This window comes from Zeugodacus cucurbitae, chromosome 5 (assembly GCF_028554725.1).
Source record: "Zeugodacus cucurbitae isolate PBARC_wt_2022May chromosome 5, idZeuCucr1.2, whole genome shotgun sequence".
NCBI classification, from domain to species: domain Eukaryota; kingdom Metazoa; phylum Arthropoda; class Insecta; order Diptera; family Tephritidae; genus Zeugodacus; species Zeugodacus cucurbitae.
The window spans coordinates 61,663,803-61,686,276 of record NC_071670.1 but is presented as its reverse complement, the minus strand read 5'-3'; the positions used below and the strand labels follow the sequence as shown (position 1 = coordinate 61,686,276).

Sequence of the window (22,474 nt, the reverse complement as noted above, 5' to 3'; positions counted from 1 at the left end):
AAAATAATTAATATTATTTTCAATAAAAGTTCATTCCCAAAAAAAGTAGCTGTTAAATATTTGAGTTTTACTGTTATTTTATTCATAATTTTTTTTTTTCATTTTACATTTTCGAAACTTGTTTTCGTATTGACAATTCAGGGACAAAAAAGATTTTCCATAAACATAACAAACAACAAATAAATTTATAATTTTGAATATTTTGTAAAGCAAAATTTAGCAAAAAACAACCAGCCAACCAACCAACCAACCGTTATGTGTACCTATTTCTATGAAATTGACTGTTGTCTGTTTTGCTTTCACTAATTAGGCTGAGTGATAAATATAATTTTTCACTTACATAAATACAATAATAACAAATATGTAAGCGCTTAAAAGCTTAACAAAAAAAATTATTTACAAAATACTGTTTTTACATATGTAAATAATTACAAAAATAACATGCAAAAAATATTGAAAATTGCTTGTAGCTTCTGCTAGAACATCTGGAAAAAATTACAAAAAAAAATAAAATAGAATTGCAGCGTTCATCTAGGGGACAAGTTCGGCTGTGGCATCATCATCACCATGCTGAACTCGGACTGCGCCAGTGGTGGCGTAAAAAGGTTCTCGTTCCATTTGTTCGCTGGTGATTCGTTGAGGTGGTGCCAGCCCATCTGTTTCGGCCGTTGGCTGGAAGAGAAATTTCGGAAAGATAAGATTGAGAGAAAAATAGTATGGATAATTTATTATCTGGGTCACGGCTAATGGAGGAAATTCTTCTGAAAGTTAATCATCTGATTACATTATATCTGAAAGGTATTCTAAAAAAAAACTATAAGTAATTTGGCGATGGCTTCATGAAATTTGGAGCCTCAGACTATATGACATTTATGATCTGCATATTCTGGAGTTAATCAGACGTCAGCTCTCCTCTCAAATGGTTATTTAAGGGTCACTCCCCAATTTGAGACTCATGGAATAGGACATCAATGTTTGGAAGGTCTGAATGTCGTTTGTGCGATGACGGAACTAAGTGATGTGTCCAATCTATAAATCAAGGGTTCTTAAATATCTAAGTCTACACTTTTTCTTTCAAGATACTCGCGGATATAACAAATCCTTTAATAAAGAGTAATCTGGAACTGTATCTACAAGCCTACAGATACAATAATTCTTGTTTAGAAGACTAACCAGACGGTTCTTCAGTGAGTTCCCTATTTTATCAATTTTTAAATGCTTTTGGTAAGCTATTCTGACTATAGTGTGATTCTGTTATCAAGTCAGTCTAGTGTCAAACAGTCGTAACTACTTATGCGGAAAGGACCCAAATTTATATCTGGCCAAAGCTCGTCAACTCGGCAGCACTCCTTAAAATTATTTGAGATATATTTCTTTTTAGTCTCTACTCACCGCAGCCGCTTCGAGAAGAATTTCCGCACCCGATGGCGAACTGTTCCCGCTTTTGCGCAAAAATCGATAAATCGGCGGTACGTATTGCCGTTTCTCATGCCCTCCATCTGCGCCGAAACTGTGCGTGTCTCCATCAAACGAGGCGGTTGTGCTGCTGATGCCGCTTTGCTGCTGCATGCTGCCGGTAGACTTTCCACTGCCAACACCGCCACCACCGGTGAATGCAGATAGTGGATTCTGGAAATGCAGGTTGATATTGAAATCGCGATGACCCTGAGTGAAACGACGATAGTAAAAGTACCCAACACCAGCGCACAGCAGAGCCAATAGCAAAAGCACCACAATAACTGTAACTGCCGCATGCGCAGACGTTGTATGCTCCGCAGCGTGTGGGTTCCCATAGAGCAAGGCGCTAGAGACGATCTCATTTGTGTACTCTTTTGCACAGCGTACATGTTCGCTCACAATATTATCACCACACATACACTCGTAACCGTAGTCGGCTTGTACACACAACCCGTGACATTTAGCCATGTTGCAGGGATTTATGGCATGCGGTTGTCGTGTAGCACCATCGACAACAACATCCTCGGCATTTAGTATATTCAAATTGAACGCTTTACAGTTATGTGCACCGAAGAGTTGACACTGCACCGCTTCCTTCGAGCCGATGTTCACGATGTAGGCTTGATTCTCATAGACCGTCAAACCGGAGGGATGCATGATGACATTGCCCTTCTGTATGATTATGTGCGGTATACGTGTGCTGCCTGTCTTGTAGTCCAATGCCTGCAAGGTCTTCGTATGCATGTCGACGAAGTAGATTTGACGTTTGTAGGGGTCGCAAGCTAAAGCAGTGATGTAACCACCTCTTTTCAGTAACAACGTCACACTTTGCTTGCCATCCAGATGGGACATGGTGAGTGTTGAAATGGGCGTGCTGAAGGTTTGTGCGCGTACAGTCACATAGAAGAGCCGACGACTGAGCGCGTCAACGGCGAGTGCGCGTATGGTTTCGCGTGGATTGGCCTGTGCTATGAGACCACACATTTTGGCGCTGAATGAGCACACCTTGATGCCGTACTGAGCGGCGCGCGTGATAACATACACATTATCTGCGAAAATATGAAGGAATTAAGCATTCTCAGCGCTTACAAATTACAAATTGCTCACCTTGTATCCAGTCCACGGCAACTTTAGTAGGTGTCTGCACCCATAAACCCGCCACGACTTCACCTTTCTCCATATCCACTTTATACAACACATCCTCGACATCGGTGGTGAAGTAAGCCAAACGTTTGTGCACATTCAAATCAAAACCGGCGATCTTCGAGTCGTTTACCGCCCAAGCGACGCGCAACGTAATCGGTTGCTCCGTCATGCTACGCACTTCGTTATATGTAGAGAACATCAGGGTTGACTGGCTTTCGATGGATTTGCAAGTGGTCTTGTCGGGTCGCAACATAAAGTCCGGATAGCATTTGCAGTGGTATGAGCCAAGTGAATTCTCACAGAGCTGCGCACATGGCTCACTATCTTCGCACTCGTTAATGTCTAAGCATGTGCGCTGATCCGTATCCAAGCGATAACCGGGAAAGCAGGAGCATACTGCACCCATCGGCGTCGGACGACATTTGTGTGAACAAATCGGCCGATTAGATACAGCACTGCAGGCGGTATCGCATAGTGGTCCCTCATCGGCGCCTGAATCACAGTCTTCGAAATCGTTACAAACACGTGACATTTCTACACATTCTCCATCACGGCAGTCGAACATATTTGGTCCGCAAGGACGTTCATTTAGTTTGCTCATCATTGACCCCACGCCAGTGGTAGTATTTTTATAATGTTCGCAATTCATTTCATCGGAGCCATCAGCGCAGTCTTTATCGCGATCACAACGGAATTCCAGACGTATACATTCGTTATTGGACTTGCACTGGAATTCGTACATGCTACACACTACACCGCACTTCTCCTCATCCTCACCGCGTGGACATTCGGTGGTGCCATTACAACGACTGCTTAACTCAAGACAAATGCTCTTATCGCTGGGACACTGGTACATCGGATGTTTGGGTGTGCCACAGGTGAGATTACGCTGCTTGCCAGTGACGAAATCGCAATTTAATTCATCCGAATAGTCACCACAGTCGTTGTGTCCATCACAAACTAGACGACGATCGATGCATTGGCCCAACATACATTTGTGCATATCAGCGGGACATTCCTTAATGCCTAAAACCCAAGGGGACATTGGGTATTTTTTAATGGAAAGAAAGTAAAGTTTGAAGTTGAAAAATTCGTAGTCTGGGATGTCTAAGATAAATGATTATCTAACTGAACTTTGAACTCTGAAATGAATGGGGTTTAAACAGAGTCTAGCAAGAGCCAATAGATCGTATGAACTCTCGTATATCCTAATCAATAATTAAACATTGAGTTTACCGCATTTTTCGTGCTCATCCGAAGCATCTGTACAATCCAATTTCCCATCACATTCCCAGCTCTGCGCAATGCAAGTGCCCGAGTTGCATTGGAACATATTCGCCGGACATACCGGTAGATCGTCAGTCGTTTGTGAGGGATTCGATTTGCAGTTCAACTCATCCGAACGATCACCACAATCGTCAATGCCATCGCACATAACGCTCTGATCCACACAATTTCCATTGTCGCAGGCATGCTGATGTTCATGGCAACGTTTGTCTTTATCTAAATACAAAATGAACAGAATCTTAATTTGATTAACAGTTTGAAATCGCAAAAGTACCCACCGAACTTCTCGCAATGCATCTCATCCGAACCATCACGACAGTTCTTCTTGTCATCACAACGATTTTGCATATTTATACACTGTGTACCATCGTGACAAGCAAAATCGCCAATAGAACAAACCACCTTGCGATATTTAGTGCTTCCTGCATCGCAGCCTAACTCATCTGAACCATCCGGGCAGTCCTTGCGTCCATTACAACGTCTCGATTGTGTCAAACACTCGCCCGAATGACAGCGGAACTCACAGTCCAGCGCCTCGATGCAGCTGGTGTTGGTCATATCGCGGAAGACCAAACCCGCCGGACACAAACAAGCGCTGACTGATTTTGTAACGGTCACACAAACATGTGAACACCCGCCATTACCATGCTGACACGGATGATCCTGCATAGAGAGCGGTTGACTGGCCAATAGCGGTATGCGCGCGGGTAAGATGTGAGTATAAGCCGGCTGGGTTACTTGTATTTCGATGCGCTTCAATGTGCCCATATTATTTTTGGGTGTCCAATATATTGCAGATGAACGCAATTCGGTCCAGAAGAGATCATCCTCGACCAAAGCCAGTGAGTAGGGACGTTTGAGCAGTGTACGGAATGTGATGTCATGTAGATTGCGATAGTTGGTGTAGGAGATGCGCCCCAGCTCACTATCGGACCAGTAAAGTCTTTTCGTTTCGAAATCTGTGGTAAATCTGAAATCATCATCGCCGAGCTCTTCCTCAAATGCATGGGTGTGCGGGCCGCGACCGTCCAGTGGAAGTTGATCGATGTGTACATATCTCCGCGTGCGTAACGCGACAAACATGACGCTATACGAAGAGAGATATTTATTTTATACGCTGTTCACTTTTTTCATATTAAGCCGAGCACATAGTGGAAGGAAAACAAGAGGAGATGTAAACACTTTAATATAATTGAGACCTATCCGGTTCTCTACGATTCATCGTTCCGAAATAACTTCCCAACATACTTTAGCTCTTCATTCCACTGGATGCCAAGCCTTAGAGAACTCACCCTTCTTCTGGTATTACTGCCAGCGCTATTGGTACTTGTAAGCCAGCGAAGAAGCTGACCATTGCGCGTTGTTGTGTCTGCAGGGAGTAGACTTCTACCACATGACGTTCAGCATCGGTCCAGTAAACATTGTGCGACAAGTGATCTACGTATGGAAGGATATAGTTCTACGGGCTCTAATACTCTCTTAAACCCAACAGATACTCACCGAAACCGATAGACGTTATATTACCGATATTCTCACGCGTGAGCACTGAGATGTTGTTCGTCAACAAATCGAACTGATAGATGGTGTGGTGCACATTATCCGCTATAATAATCTTCTCATCGATATTGTTGTAAGCCATCTCACTGATATATAACGGTAACTGGTGTGTCTGCAGTATGGTATGACGTCCAAACTTCGTATGCTCCATCTCGATCAAAGAATTCATAACACCAATGAAGAGTCGCTGTTTACGGTGTATCTTTACGCAACGCAAACGATCGGCGCCCAATTGCATGTCATCGGGACAGGCGCACGTTGCGCTCTCGTTTTCGGCGAGCAAACATAAATGAGAGCAACGAAGACGCATACAAGCATGATCGGTCTTCGGCTGTTTGGCGGTATGATAAATGTGCACTGCATAGATAGTACGATCTTTGGTGACTACTTGATGTGCTTTGCCGGTGAATTTATTGCACTTATGCACACTCTTAGTACCCCAATCCGACCAATAGATGTTGTCTTCAAAGACTGATAAACCATAAGGATGTTTCATTATACCGTCGAGTATGCGACGGCGATCTGTGCCATCGGATCGTGTACTCTCCATTGTGGCCAACTTGGCATCCACCCAGTAGATACGATTATTATGCATATCTAAGGCGATGCCGTTGGGCCAGTGTATATTCTCGGTGACCAGCGGCAGTGAGTTGCTGCCATCCATAGATGCGCGCGCTATCATCGGCTTCAGACCCCAATCCGTCCAGAACATTTGTCCGCGTTGCGGCCAGAGCGCTATGCCGCGCGGTTGATGCACATCGACGGTGATGAGCGCTGTACAGTAGAGACCATCATTCGTGCAGACCGCAATGTGACGCATGGTGTTGTCCGAGAAGTAAATATTGTCTAAGAGATATGGAGAGTGTGATTAAGAGACATAAAGCAATCGAGATACAGATTGAATGGATAAAAGTCATCTGGAGAATCTTCCTTTTATTATATATATAATATCAAAACTCCCGAGTACCCACCTGTCAGCCAATCGACCGCCAAGTCTTCTGGTGCATCCAAGCCCGCCGTGAGTAGTATCTCTTGATTGGTACCATCGGCATTCGCCTTCACAATACTCTCCGCCTCATTCTGTATATTCGTCCAGTAGATACTCTGTCCATCGAACGATACACCGATCACTTTGGTCAGATTCTTTGCCACCGCATAAACTAATTTATCACGTAAATGCACACCCATTACGGCCATTTGTGTGGTGTAGAGTAGCAGTGGATCGCCGCCATAAGCCTCACAAGTGTGATTGTCCGACTTCAGCACATAACCCACATCGCAGGTGCAACGATATGAGCCACGCGTATTCTGGCAACCCTGTGAACATAGACCATAGATCTCCAGACATTCATCAATATCTCTACAGGCGTTCTCCAGCATAGACATGCGATAACCTTTTGGGCAAATACACTGAGCACCCTGTTCGGGTAGCATTTTGCAGATCGCTGCTGGCGGACAAGCTTTCATGCTGCAATTGTTGCTGGTCGAAGAGCAAAGAGATGACTCATCGCTGCCATCCGCGCAGTCCGTTTTGCCATTGCAGGCTGCGTCGATGGTCAAACAACTGGAATTGTCGCGGCACAAAAATTTTCCATGTTCCAATGTGCAATTCAAACCTAGTTTAGAAGTGTTATATAACTACTAGATATTATATAGTATAGATGAAATATTGCGTCTTACCGCATTTGCGCTCATCACTGCCATCACCGCAATCATCGACGCCATCACAAATCCATTTCTTGCTCTCCAAACATTTCTTATTGTCACAAAAGAAGCCTTGACAACTCTTTTTGGCGCGCTCACAGCCATCCTCCTCATCGGAACGATCGTGACAGTCGCTCTTGCCGTCGCACATAAAGTCCAGCGGTATGCAAGTTTTGTCCGAGCGACAAGTGTACTCGTAGGCGCTGCAATTACGTTTCGTAAACCAACCGCCCGTGCCGATATCGACGCTCTTCGACTTGCCACCACCGCTACTCCACATGGATGACGTGCTCACGCAGTCCAATTCATCTTCGCCACCCGGACAATTCTCGATGCCATTACAAATAAGCTCAGACGACAAGCAGGGACCATTGGGTTTGGCACATTGAAACCAATCCGGCTTGCGGCACATCTTCTTTTCTGTAGAGAGAGTAAACGCTTTGGAATTCGGAAAGGTGGTGTAATAAATTAATTAAAATCGGAGTGTTTACCGCAATTCATTTCGTCCGAGTTGTCAGGACAATCATGACGTCCATCACACATCTTCTCCAGTAAGATGCAACTTCCGTCGCGGCACTCGAAATGGTCCGAGTCGCATAGCTGGAAGGCTAAGACACGCGAGAAAAATGGCGGCATCAATATCAATATGACCACAACAACAATGACTGCGCAGTTGGGAGTTGCGACGCTGGCTGGTTGTAGCTTCTTGCGCACATTTTGTAACGGTAAATGAAAGGCTTTTGCCCTAGAACGTAGAGAAATGAAGTGTGAAAAGTAATTTAAAAGTGTTTCGAGAAAAGTGATTTGAAAGTGGAAACGAGAGGGTTTGATGTGGGTAATGAAAGAATGAAAGATTTAATGCTATGGAAGTAGAGGAAAGAGAGGCAAGCGATTGAGCTCACATGGAAAGCCCTTTTATGGAAATTCTATGGAAAAGTGAGGTTAGTTGAATGACTTTGTCAATTACATATTTTAATTGATTATTATTTTTTGCTTATAAAAAATATATTTTATATAATAAAAGCGAATTAAAAAAAAATATTACAAAAAAAATTATGCTAACTTACATTGATCGCCTTGAAAACGCACGGATTCCACACGCAGCTTGTAGTAAGCCACGAAATAGCACGCTTTGCTTCTATTTTAATTATTTTTATTGTTTTTTAATTTATTTAATATTTTTTTAATCACCAAATTTATTTTCTTTACATTTGAGAATAACTATTTAAACTTTTTTCTAATTGAAACAATTAAATATTTTAAATTTTAACACTGAAAATTACACAAATTGAACACTTAACACTCTTGACACAATTATTGCCGCGCATTAGCGCGTTAAAGTCGAGATTGACTGAAGACCATTGATCGTCGCTCAAAGTGCCGCTGACTGGCATACCAAGGGATTCTCTACAAAAGTACCGTTATTTAAGAGTTGTATTAAATAGTTTAGTGGAGAGGTTTATATTTGTTCTATGGTGTTTAATGTTAGGTCAATTTACACATTTACACAGCGCCACCTGCCGGACACTAGTAATGGTTCTTGAACTGACTAAGCGGTTCGTCCACTATCATCTTGCGGTTAATAGTCACGTCGCCACGTTGATTATTTCTATTGAATATATATGTATAGGTTGAACGTTAAGCCGTTAAAGATTCAAAAATTATTTTTGATTTATTTATTATTTTTTTTTTTTTATTTTTTATGTAAAGTCACACTGGCTGTACCTGGAACCTACCGTTTTGAATACTTTTTTGGTTAGTTATCATGGAGTTTTAAACAAAACAATACTTGAAGGTTGCTTTCAGGTTAAAGGGAATAATTTCAGAAACTTTTCAGTGGAAAAATGTTTTTTGAGGAGTTGCCACCTGTTTGGAAAAATAAATTGAATTCAATAAAATTGTTTAGCTACAATTACTATATGAATATTACACTTCTATATAGGAACAGCTGAAAAATATTTAATGGAGTTGCCACCCATAAATAATAATATAATATATAATAATAATAAAATATGTATTAGAATATGGGTATCAATTTTAAATAGCTTAAGAAAGAGGATTTTCAAAGATTTTTTTGTATAGAGTTGCCACCTTTCCAAAATTCAAATACGAAAAATTTAAATGACAATGAACGATTACAATCTGAAAAGCCTCAAAAAGTGAAAATAATTCCTTTAATATAATATCAATACCAGATACTGAGAGAAATTCGCGGTAAAGAGTCCTCAAAATGGAGCAAATGGAGGGCACAATAGATCAAAGAGCTGAGTGTACACAACATATTATATCTATCTATATATTGGCTATAATCGCGTAAGCGGTTCCTACGCCAATCATACAACTAGAATCTTCAAAATATCGAAAAAATACAGGACATGCGCGAAGGATGTCTTCATCTTCAGAACTAAAATATATAGCCGCTTCTCATCAATTCCGACGATGACGTCATACATTTTACAGAGGTTTACATGTGTCGTCAGCTGATCTATCCTAACTACTTTGGAGCCAGTTCATGATTAAGAAACCACAATACCCGTGCACATGCGCACAAGCAGATGGACGCAAGCTTCAATAGCTTTATGAAGTCTTCAATCTCACCAGCTGTTTGACTTTAATCAGTAGCGAAAAAATCATTTCGCAATTCAATTTGAACGCGCATTGTAACAATGAAATTTGCAAAAATGACTATTCGACCGCAGCTTCCTTATTGCCAGGCGAGTAAATTAGTACACGTAAATGCAATCATTTGAACTTTTATTGCCCGTTTTTAATGAAAGCGCGTTAATAACGAAATTCAAAAGCATTTTATTTGAAAATCTGTTGTCTCATACTTCGATAGAGTTTTATTATTATTAAGTGATATTATTATTATTTTTTTTAATTTGCTTTTGATACGTTTTTGTATGGTTTGAGTGAAATAGTATAGTAGTAGCTCTCGCATTCTTCTTGCCGCTTAATTCTTATGAGTTAAACCGCATTCAACGCGCATTGTTTTCTATTCACTTTATCGCTAAATTTATCATAAAGAAAATGCAAATGAGATATACATACAAATAAGTTTATGCTACTAGTATCACAATAGGGTTAATGAATCGGTGAGGTTATTTCTCTTTATTTCCGTTAAAATTAAATTCTTGTCAGAACATCAGTTGGAATGACATTTTGTATTGAAAGCAGCTGATAACCATAAGTAGATGCTATATAACGGTGTTGTTGAAGATTACTAAACATTTTATATACAATACAATACAAAAACATCAACAAAGACATTGAATAAATTTAGTATCTGTGACATCTGGCAAGTCTTTAGAAGAAGTATTAAAGGTCATATTCTTATCAAGAAATTATGCGGGAAAAATTTTCATGAGGATAGCTTCAGATGAATCACTATATCCGGTATATAGTCAGCTATTGCTAGTGAGGACCTCATTTTAGATATCTGGGGACTTGAAAAGTGGTAAAGAAACTATACCCGAGCGTCCCTCATATATCGAGTCGAGTTTAAGAGGGTTAAAGATCGATTAATATACAAACATTTTTGCAGAGTTTTCAAAACTATGGCAACTCTACTGCAAAAATCGCACAATATTATGTGCCATAGAGATTCTTGAGTCCATCAAAATGAGCTCTTGTAATGAATATTTTATATTATAAATTTTATAATACTAAATACTTTATATAACCGTATGTGTCTGTGTATGCTTGTCTGCATAGGAGTTAGTAAGTAATTTATAAATTTAATTACAGTGAACAACATTTGCTATTAAGGTTGCTACAAATCCGAAAAGTGATGTCTAAATGAAAATCCGTCACTTCTTGTACGCTGCACGCATGCTTACTCACACATATAGCATACTCATAGCTGTGTGTGTGTCTAAGTTGGCATGCAAATCTGCGGCATTTAAGAACAGCTACTGACCTCTTCTACAACGCCACAAGCGCCACAAGGGCAACAAGTGCCACACTCGACGCACAAAAGTTATGTTATTTCGGCTTTTATTACACTTACTAGCACACGAACACATTCACTCAATATATAATATTTCTATTGTTTACGGCTTAGCTAGTTTAATTGGCGGTTAAGAAGTGTGAAAAAAGCTAAAATTAAAGAATAGTAAAAAAATAAAAATAAAATAAATATAAAAATTTAAATGAAAAATAAAAAAATAAGCAGATTTTGTGCCCCACAGTTAAAACTGTGCGTAATGCATTTCTCATTACTGACCCTCTTAATAATTACAGATACTTATGTTAATAATGCCATACGGAAAAAAGCGCTGGAATTGCCTAAGTATATAGACATATTTACATCCATACATAAGTATATATTTATAGTATGAATATGCATATATTTAAATCTCTAATGTTTATTCATATATGTATGTATGTATGTTCAGCGTAATTTTCGGTTGTGCGGTGACTAAGTAGTTTTAATTGAATTCATACTTAAAGCTCTTTGCTTTCGGCCTTTGAAAGATGACTTCTAACTAGTATGTATGTATGTTTGTAGTATAATTTTTTATTCGCATATTCAGATCATGCAGTCTCAGTTTTTGGAGGAATTAATATATGAAGTTGTTAATTAATGTATGTCAGTATTATTATTAGCTTGTAGTATAGTATGAGTATTAATATAGAAAATAATAGTATATGATAATATTAATATGAAGATATACATAAGAGGTGTGTTCAAAAAATAACGGAAATTTTTGTTTGATGAAAAAAATGTATTCAACGTCTTTCAAAATAGTCGCCATTCGATATCATGCACTTATGCCAGCGCTTCGCCAAATCGTCGAAACTTTATTTTTGGAATAAAACTTTGGTTTCTTCAGTCATCTCATATGCTCATAAAACGATAACTCTTTAAGGTTCTCTTTATTTTTGGAAATATGAAAAAGTCACATGGAGTTATGTCTGGTAAATATGGAGGTTGTTTAAGTGCTGTTTTTGACCAAGAATTCACGAACAAGCAAGGAAGTGTAAGCCTTTAGCAAACGAAAAGCGCCAAGCTCATAAAACACGTTTAACCTTAGTGGTTGATATAGGCAACGTAAACTATGAATACAGCTGAATATTTTATCGTACTTTAGGGGCATTTATATCAACATAGTAAAATATGAAAAATAATTGATTGTTGGATTTTTGGACACTTGGAAATTTTAAAATTCCCGATATTTTTTTAAAAAACCTCGTAGAATAATAAATAACCGTAAAAAAGTACACAAATTCATTGGTTATCTTATAGATATATTTTTTTATTGCTTCGGATTTTTTACTATTTTAGTTTTTATTTATATTTTTTTTAGAATAATATATGTATAATACTGGGTGTACTATCATTGATGAGTGTATATTAAATAATAAACCAATCTTTCATATTTGAAATAATTTTACACAAATGCTATTACGTGGCTATCTTTAACATACAATTAGTTATTAATTCGATTATCTTTAGGGTATAATAACTTAATGATTAGTTGGAAAATGTTGGATAACATATTTATACCCTGAACAGACAGGGTATATTAAGTTTGTCACGATGTTTGTAACACCCAGAAGGAAGCGTCGGAGACCCTATAAAGTATATATATAAATGATCAGTATGTTGAGCTGAGTCGATTTAGCCATGTCCGTCTGTCTGTCCGTCTGTATATATACGAACTAGTCTTTTCGTTTTTAAGATATCGTTTTGAAATTTTCCAGATGTTATTTTCTCTTCAAGAAGCTGCTCATTTTACGGAACTGCCGATATCGGACCACTATATCATATAGCTGATCGGAATCAAGGGCTTGTATGGAAAACTTCCACATTTTACTACATATCTTCAGGAAATTTGGTGGGAGTTATTGCTCATAGAAATAATTTAATCTCCATAAAAATTGTTCAGATCGGTTCACTATAGCATATAGCTGCCATACAAACTGAATGAACGGAATCAATGGCTTGTATGGAAAATTTTAGCATTTGATTTGACATGGATTACTGCTTAAGGTAATAATATAATCTCCGAAGAAATTGTTCAGATCGGTTAACTATATAACCTTAACGTTTCTAGCAAACAACCCGGGTAAAAATAAATAGTAAAAGGTTTTCTTCTTTCTTACTTACTTTTTCTTTCGTCTTTAGATTTGCTTAAACACATAGTTACTAAAATAAATGCACCTGTGAAGGGTATATTAGCTTCGGTACAGCCGAAGTTAACGTTTTTTCATGTTATCAATTGCCATTGAAACATTATCAGTTTGTCCAATCCACAATGACATTTATGGTAATATTATCATTTGGATTTTAAAAACTATTAAACATTTTTTTTTAATATTTCAATATATCATATTTTATAACTGTAGGCTAAGTTTACAAAAAAAAAAAAAAAATAAGAAATCAAAAATTCAAATAAATTTGCAAAGAAATTCTTTATGTGAATTAAATATACAAAATGTGTTTATTTTCATTCTATACCCTTTGGAGTAGAAAAAGTAACTAGTCCGTAAAAACTTGAAAACAATTAATTTCGTTTTATTGAATTTCGAGTACAAAATGGTACCATTACATTCTTTATATAACCCATGAATCGAATTAAAGCAATAGTTCCTTCTACATTGAAAGATCAAAAGTGTCATTATTGTGAACTTATTCTGGGCTGTTCAGAGTAAAATGAACCTTTTTGAACTTACCGAATATTTGCTTTAAGATTTCTAATAATCCGAAGAAATCTGACATTCACTTCGTCAGGTCTTTTTCACACATTGATATCGATTTACATTGACTATTTAATTTTGTTTGCAAAAATATCAAAAATATTTGACAATGTTTATATAATAATTATAATTTTTTTTGAAAATAACGGAAATTAACTTTTCAGTCATCCAATGGTGTTTCATGGATCTAGTATTGCTTTACTGTTCGGCACCATACAAGCACATGCTCTCTTCAACATCATCAAAACTGAACTTCTATTGAATCTCATGATAAGCTATTGGTCTAATACATCAATGAGTTTTGTAATAAAATACATTCTTAAACCCTGTTAAGTGCTGTACGCTCTTTGTGTATTTAGTTACGCATACGCGGCGTACGCCATGGAAATCATTTACAAACAAATTATATATGAAATATGCAAAGAATGCTATTATTTACTTGGGTTTGTCGTCAAGAATACAAATGATTTACGTGTACATAGGCACCTCTACATGAAGATCTTTTTATGAAGATCGCTTTATGAATGTTATATATATATTTCTAAGTGCCATATTGGAATTTCTTATAAATATTTTTCTAATATTTGATATGAAGTAATTTAATTATAATTGAAATTAAAATATTTATTATGTTCTTCTCTTTCTTTGACCATACGACCAGCATAATGGTAGTCTAACATCCCCCCTAGATATTTTACTAGCTTCTGGCTATATCTTTGATCTTCCTGCCAACCGCAATAATTTATGCATATTTACATATGTACCACAGGTAATTAAATATATATAAGCACATTCAGTTTATGTAAAAAAAGAAGACTTAAGGTCACAATGACTTGCCTCAACCAAACCGAATTATATTTCAAAGTTTTATATGGCGTAGCTGTGACGCGAGCTTCTTCATTGATATGCTGCGCTCTAAGCATAATTACTCACGGCCAACAATTATACCTAACTGAAATGGCAAATAAAAAACAAAAAAGCATAAATTATTAAAAATTCTTAGGCTTGGCAAGGTGCTAAAGTCTTTTGAATCACTTAGTTTCACAGCTTATTGTCGAAAAATTTACGACTTCTAATGTGTAACTGATGCGGCGTTTCGAGCTTAAAGTTTATTGGTGTAAAATTCAAGTGTCTACTCATTTGTTATGAAACTCGTAAGCGTAACGCATTAGTGTCGACGCATATTACGTAAAGTTAGCGTAAAGTGGTACTTTGTAAAGTTACTTCGCCTACTACCACTCAGCTATGAAAGCTCTCTAAAAGCTTCATGTGCGGCTTTGTCCACGAGTGAATTCGATTCGATTATTTTATAGATCCAGATCCATAAGATTTGAGTAATTCTTAATTTTCAATAAGAAAAGAAAGTTTATATTCACACTATGTAATTAGAATATTTATCACCATGATTTTTGATCTTGCTTTAACTCAGTCCCTCTATATTTAGCAGTGGAGATCTGAGATCTCCTATCATTCTGTGAGCTCTTCATGTCAGATTTTTTAAATCTCACTGTGTAACCCTTGCGTTCTTCTTCACTCTCATAAATATCTTTTGCGAATTCGTTAACCACTACTTTACACACATTACAAGTGTCGGTTCTTAAGGCATTTATCTAAGCTGTCAAAACAAAGTAAGAAAAAAAAAAACAATTCTTAATCGTCCGCGCTAAATGGGAAGATTTAAGACTACGGACAGACGTCATTTCACACACTAATTTTAGAAGTGCCTGGTTTATCCCATTATGTCTTAATAAATTACAGACAATAAAATTAAAAGCAACAAAATACGAGAAAAAAGCTTAAAGCTTCACTGGCGGCCGTTGAAAATCATAAATCAAAATCATTCCAATTTCATGCGCCGAAACCGTTGAAGCGCTCGATTTTGCTTGCAAATTAATCAAATATCGCACAGTGGACGTTTAGTAGAAAGGTATATTGTATATTATTACATATTCACGGAAAGACACAGATACATACATTTGTGTATGATATTGAATTTTGAATGACTGTAGCCAAAGCGAAGAGGCTGTTAAACCCGTTTTTTTTTTGCTTATTGATTGGAAAATAATTTGTAATTTGGCAAATGTGAATTCGACAGAGTTCTTAAACGTCAGCTTTCGTCATTTGTGTAGTTCTTTTTGTTGGTGAAAAAAACCCAGTCTAATTGTATTCTTTTGTTTATGAATACAATACAAATAGTTTCTAAATTATTATTTGGTCAATTAGCGTAGGTGTGGCTACTAAAGCAGTGAGGGTGGCCATATTGACCAGAAATTTACGCTACATACAGTTGAACTTCTGTAACTCCAACTTCTGTAACTCTAAGTCCTTCCTAACTCGAACTCTTGATTTGACTATAGAAGTCCAATTTCATACAAATTACCTTCCATAACTCGATGTCTCTCTAACCCGAAGTTTTTTGTGGATTTTTTGTGGATTATTGAAGTTCAACTGTATTTTGTAAATTAGTGAGATGAACAGAATTCTTCAATAGGATCAATGGAATAATAATGGGCGATCGGAGAATGAGCGATTGAGGTACTTGATTATACAATGTGCTTATGCTGAACAAGAATATTTGAATAAGAATATGGCATCTGAGAAAGTTTTTCAATTTTAATAGCTCTGGATCGAATGAAAATTCGACAATGTTTCAAGCATTTTAGAAAATATGCCAATTGAAAAATAATCCGTCCAAATGTATCGAATGTAGAGGATAGCTTTATGCAAGGGACCATCGATGATATTACATTTATCGTCGGACATTTGGTTTACGTTTCTATGAGAGACCAGAGAGTGGTTTTTCCTATTCGTAATTTTTTTATATTTAGGCCCGATCTATTACGCTGTCCTTCAGATGCTCTCAAAATTGTTTTGATGTGGCTTTTGCAATGTTAGGGAGTCTCATAGATGATTGTTTTTTTTTTTAATTTCTTCAAAACTTGTTCAGTTCAATTAGGATGTAGTTTCTCTCAGAAATTGAATTGATTGAAACTATATTTAAATATTCAACTTTATTGGCATTAGAGGTTCAAATATTAAATAATTTGTTGGCCGATTTATATTCACAAAAAATATATCCGACAGGTTACATTTGGTAATGAATCGAGGAAGTATGTAGTTTATTTTCATTGAAAAGCCAGAATCAGTTTAAAAAAAAATAAATATTATTTAATCTTTCCTCTGATTCTACTGATAAAACTACAATTTTCTTTTAAGGTACCCCCTAATGTAAAGACACGCCTACTCCTACATACGCATTATGACGAGCATATATTAGTTTTTTTAGCTATAAACTTTTATTATAATAAATTCGCAATATGATCCAACCCACGAGATGAGCAATAAAAAAGATTAGCCCAAACATAATTTCTTCTTTATTTTGTTTCTATTTGTTTACACTTTTTGTTTTATTTCGCCAAGTCACTGACCGCATACGAAACTTAATATTTATCATATTATTTACAGGTTGTCATAAAAATAGAGACTTATATATTAACATCTTTTTTGAGTTTGTAAAGAATATATTAAGTGAAAAATATATGTATAAAAAGCGCTTTTTAAACCCATTACCATTTTCTAAATTACAGTGAGTTTCCTATTTTGGACAGTTTCATATATTTGGGTTTGTAACTAGTTTTGTTTTTTATAGGTTAATGGTTTTTTTGTTGAGCTACTATTTTATATAAATTGAGGCATTATGGTAACTTGAATTTAGTATTTTACGAAACATTTCAAGGGGAAATCCATCATCATCATTTTCAAAACTGAAGACCTAAAGAGATAAAGAGAAGAGATAAAAACTATATATAGAACTCCAGGCTATAGTAAAAACAGTGTATCAGAAGTGCTTTGCAGATTGCTGTAAATGCATGTAACAGGTTTTGACATATATGAACTTGACTGAATAAAAGTTCTCTAAGTAGTGTAGCTTTAGAATTTTATATAAACTTTGATTCTTGACCTCTAATTAATCATTAAATCTTTGTATAATTTAGTTCTGGTTTTCATTTGAGAACTCTTCGACTAGTTAGTTTAGTAATGAAACAATTATACAGAGATTTTGGAACTGTCATTAAAAGATAACAACGAAACGTCAGATGATAGATTCAATAGCAAAGGATATCACAGTGCGGTGTCTTGATCATATTTAATGTTGATAGTGAATGCTTTTCAAATCTGTTGAAATTAACTCTCAAATATATATTTTATTGAACACAGATCAAAAATTTTATGGAATCGAGTCTCATAGATTAGTCATTTTCCAAAATTGTATCAGAAACGCTTGGTCGAGGTGGAATATCTGTTAATTGTGGATTGTGGAGTCGATGATAAAGATATGGACTCGGAAAAGACGAAAGCTGTTCCTTATATGAAATATGGTTCATATCCGTTAACGATGTTGAAGATCAAATGATTTCAGAAAGTTACTAGTGTTAATTGAGAGAGTAGTATTTTTTCATAACTCTTGTTTTTATGTCATGGAAAGAGCTTGTGGTTGTTACTGAAACCTTGTTGAGGAAGTTCAAGATTATTTTAAAATTTAGACTACGAAAGATTTTAAAGATTTTGTTAAGTCATAAATAATATCGAACAAGTAATTAATTGAAATGACAAACGAAAATAGTGTTAGGTTTTTCTCGACACTGCTGATTAACTTTGTCACCTACCATAACTATACTATAGCTTCTTTTCCTATAACTATTAAATATGTTTTGTCTCGAAGAATGACCCCAACAAATCACTTATATATTATTAATCATTTTACTAATTTTTGACCTAACAATAAACTTGTTAACAAAAAAATAATGTTAAACAAAAAACCGTCGAAAATTAAAAAAATTATCTCGTTAGTCCACATAGCTTAGCAGCCAAAATGCGAAATTAGTCAACTCACAGCAACATTTAATTGCAGTCCAAGCTAATTGCAAACAATTAGTGCTATGATTGAATGATGGCATGATTGACTGGCTTTGCACGTTTGATTGAGTGTTGGAATATTTGAATTTGGCTTTTGGAATTCGCTGTGCGTTGCAATGTGCGAAATTATTATATCATTGTCTGGCTCAAAGCGCGCATTTGCATCCGTATTAAGAAGATCCGCTTATAACTGACAGGCACAAATGACAGAATTGATGTACGCAGATTGGCCGGCAAGGTTGCGCAGGTAGAATGAAGAACATAGCTAAAGCGCTGAGGAGACTTGGCTTAAAGGAAAAAAACGCAGTGGTGACTAATGAGGTTTTTGTAGTAGAGTCAAGAATGCTATTGACACTGCGAGCTTCAATTTTTATATAAATAATTTCGATGTATTCTTACTGCTGTTGCTGTTTCTACTAATTGTATCTCCTCCCACAACTACTTGATTATGAAGGAATTTTTTAATTAATTATTCATAGCAGATTTTTATACTCGAGCCTGAAGCTTTGCATATTGTATTCTGGAGTGTGACGGCTTAGAAATACGATAAAAGATAAATTATAAAGTGAAAAATATCTCTTCAAGACACGAGAAGTGATTTCAAAGAAAAATATGGTTTCGACATTTTGAAGTATGTTCTCTACTTGAAGATCAAAATCTCTTCATCTCTGCAGACTACGTTAGGTTATGTTCTACACCAGATTCCCAAGAATCTGGGAATCAAAATTGGACATCTTGGGACAAGGACGGGACTTTAAAGAATGAAATAATGGGATTATTCAACCTCTTGAACTTTCAAACAACTTCCAGTACGGTTTCTAATTAAACAGATAGGGGACCATTGTTGGATCAAAATTGGATATCTTGAGAGAAGGACGGGACTTTAAAGAATGAAATATTGGGATTATTCGACCTCCTGAACTTCTTGTTGGAACAAAATTGGATATCTTGAGAGAAGGACGGGACTTCAAAGAATGAAATATTGGGATTATTCGACCTCCTGAACTTCCAAACAACTTCCAGCACGGTTTCTGATTAGACAGCCCCTAGAACTACAAAAGATCACGTAAAAAATATCCCCACATTCCAATGCCCCCCCCAACAAGTTTTAATTATAATTTATTTAATTCTCGATTGATAGAATTTTATTTTTAACTTTAACGGGTTATCATAAACAACGGAATGTCAGCGCAAATTCGCGCTATTGTCCAACACGAAATGCAAGTTGTTTTCCGCTTTTGTTAGATCACCATATGTGGCTTATTGTCTTGTGGCTTGTTAAGAGACTATGGGCGTTTAAGTTTGTTTTGTTTGTTTCGGAAGAAGAGAAAAAAATTTTGGAAAAATTAAAATAAGAAAGAAATTGTCAAATATTGGCGTCGCTTATGAATAGTGGAGACTCCGGTGTTGGCGCCAAAGTAAATATGTACAGATAATGCAACAACAACAACACACATATGACAATTGAATAGAGCTGTTGATTGCTGCGTTGATGATGATCGTAACTTAGCTCTTTATAGCATTACTACTTTTATTGTTGTTGTTGTTGCAGCTGCTGCGACAACTACAATACAAGCGTCGGAGGAAGCTCAGCGCTTTTTGCGTTTTTTGGCAAAATTTTTTATGACACTTATGATCAGCGTAATTTTCGCATTTAAAGTGGTCCCATACAAGGCAATAACCTGCGTAACCTGCAATTTCGTTTTAAATATATAATATATGCGTATATGCGTATAATATATATTTGTTTTATAACATTTAAGCATCTCTTGCGGCTGCTGTTGCCAATGCAAATAGCTAATACACACTCTTAAGTAGCAGCTCTGAGGTGCAGGCACTCAGCCGGCCCATCAATCATCGAGGCAGTCAGTTAATGCGTTGCCTGATGCTGCCAGCTTGCTTCAAATTAAAGCAAAATTGTTTTTATCTTTATTGATTCGTGTTAAATTAGGTTTCCTCTTCAGATTAAGTATATGAAAAGTTTTACCAGGACCTTAACACAACTTTTATATACACTTTTCTCAAATCTTTCGAGACTTTAAATTTGAATTGACTAAGGACTGCTTTCCATGTGCTGCTATACTTGGTTATGTTATGTTATTCTCGTGGACTCCACATAGTCCAGCTATAGTTCTTAGTTATACCAGATGGAGAGCCATCACGTATTCCCTGAGTAGTAGTCATCGGTTAGAATGTCAGCGCTTGACAAATTTTAACAGATTATGAGGCCTACTGACGATATATTTTCCAACTTATCATACTGTGAGTACCCTAGATACCTGAAGTTGTCTTCATAGCGCTTCTATAAGAGCAAATACAACGTAATTGAAACAAGTTTCGAAGTTAAATCATTCGATTATTTTCTAAATTCCATGGTAGAACTTTTTTTCTGCCGAAGACTAAATTTAGATCTACGAAGTAATATGAATTTATGGTCCCTTAAACTTAGACAACGGCGAATATTCGATGACATAGACATAGACACATGCAGCGAATAAAAAGACAGCGGCTACGCTGGCTAGGACATGTTGTTCGAATGGACGAAAGTGATCCAGCTCTGAAAGTGTTCGATGCAGTACCCCCGAGGAAGCCGAGAAAGAAGGAGACCTCCATTTCGATGGAAGGACTCGGCTATAACCGCTTAAGCGCTGTCTACGCCAGTCAAGAAGAAGAAGAAGTAATATGAAAGGAAATTACGATCTATAGTGAATTTATCTTTAAAAGAAATAAAAAAAATGATTTCATTTCAAATTGTCCTAAGCCTCAACACATCAATCTCCCTTAATAATTATGGAGTCATTGCTGACTTCTTCGTTTTCAAAGCTTGGAGTCTTCGTTTAAGACAATATACATATATATATGCATATATATAGCGAATACTCTAAATAATCTATTAGTCAGCCGTTAGAAAATCCAGAGTATCTAAAACTCCAACAGATTAATTTTAGGAGACCTTTATTTGGATCTTTCCAAACTATACTCTAAATATAGAAGCTGGCCATTAAAGGTAGAAAGGGTTGGACTGGAAAATTCGTCTTTTGCGGGACTAATATTAAGAGGTAGATATTTTTAGGCCTAACGTAATTCGCGTCAAAGAGTCTGTGTGACCACTTTATCTAAGGGAAAAATTAAATTTATTGTCTGTTAAGTAATCCTAATTTTTTTAGCTAATTTCTAATAAGAAAATTTTTCATTCTAAACAATGAGACTCCCAAAAGAGTATATCACACTCTTAAGAGAACTGAACTGTGAGATCGTCAGTTTCTTGTTTACCAGCAATAAGCCTGTCGGTATAGTCTTTATATAACCGAGTATATGGAGGTTTCAATATTACATTCTTTTAAATATGTGGCAACACTGTGTTAAAAATAAACAGAAATAATTTAGTAATTAGTTTTACAAAAAATGCACATGGGTCTATAAGACAAATATAATGACAAATTAAATTCGTTAAAAAAAAATCTGTATGGCAAACCTGGTAACAAATATTTGCACTGACTTGGCAATCAGCATTTTGGGTGGAGTGTGCGTCCCCCCAAAATTTGAAGAGCATCAGCAAACACCGCGCCACTTTTGTATGTGAATATGAGAACACTCATTGTTCATCCGCAACAACAACAACAGCAATAACAATATGACAAGAGCTCAGAATGACAAGCTGACAGCGATTAGCTCAGCAGCGTTCAAAAAATACATATCTATA

At 36.5% G+C, this 22,474-nt stretch overlaps 1 protein-coding gene across 2 annotated transcripts; it reads right to left on the bottom strand.

The window, feature by feature from the left end:
• Positions 1-59: 59 nt before the first annotated feature.
• LOC105208927 (putative vitellogenin receptor) lies at positions 60-8,519 on the bottom strand. 2 transcript variants are annotated; one of them, XM_029038189.2, is made up of 12 exons: positions 8,220-8,519; positions 7,644-7,897; positions 7,129-7,572; positions 6,420-7,064; positions 5,392-6,294; positions 5,184-5,328; positions 4,170-4,978; positions 3,841-4,107; positions 2,566-3,630; positions 1,694-2,507; positions 1,393-1,629; positions 60-672 (listed from the first exon to the last, which is right to left on the bottom strand). In XM_029038189.2, coding segments are annotated over exons 1-12 (5,730 nt in total). In that variant the 5' UTR covers positions 8,222-8,519; the 3' UTR covers positions 60-527. The 2 variants fall into 2 exon arrangements, with proteins under 2 accessions (XP_028894022.2, XP_011177328.2); XM_011179026.3 differs by having other exon boundaries at positions 1,393-2,507.
• Between the last annotated feature and the right edge of the window lie 13,955 nt (positions 8,520-22,474).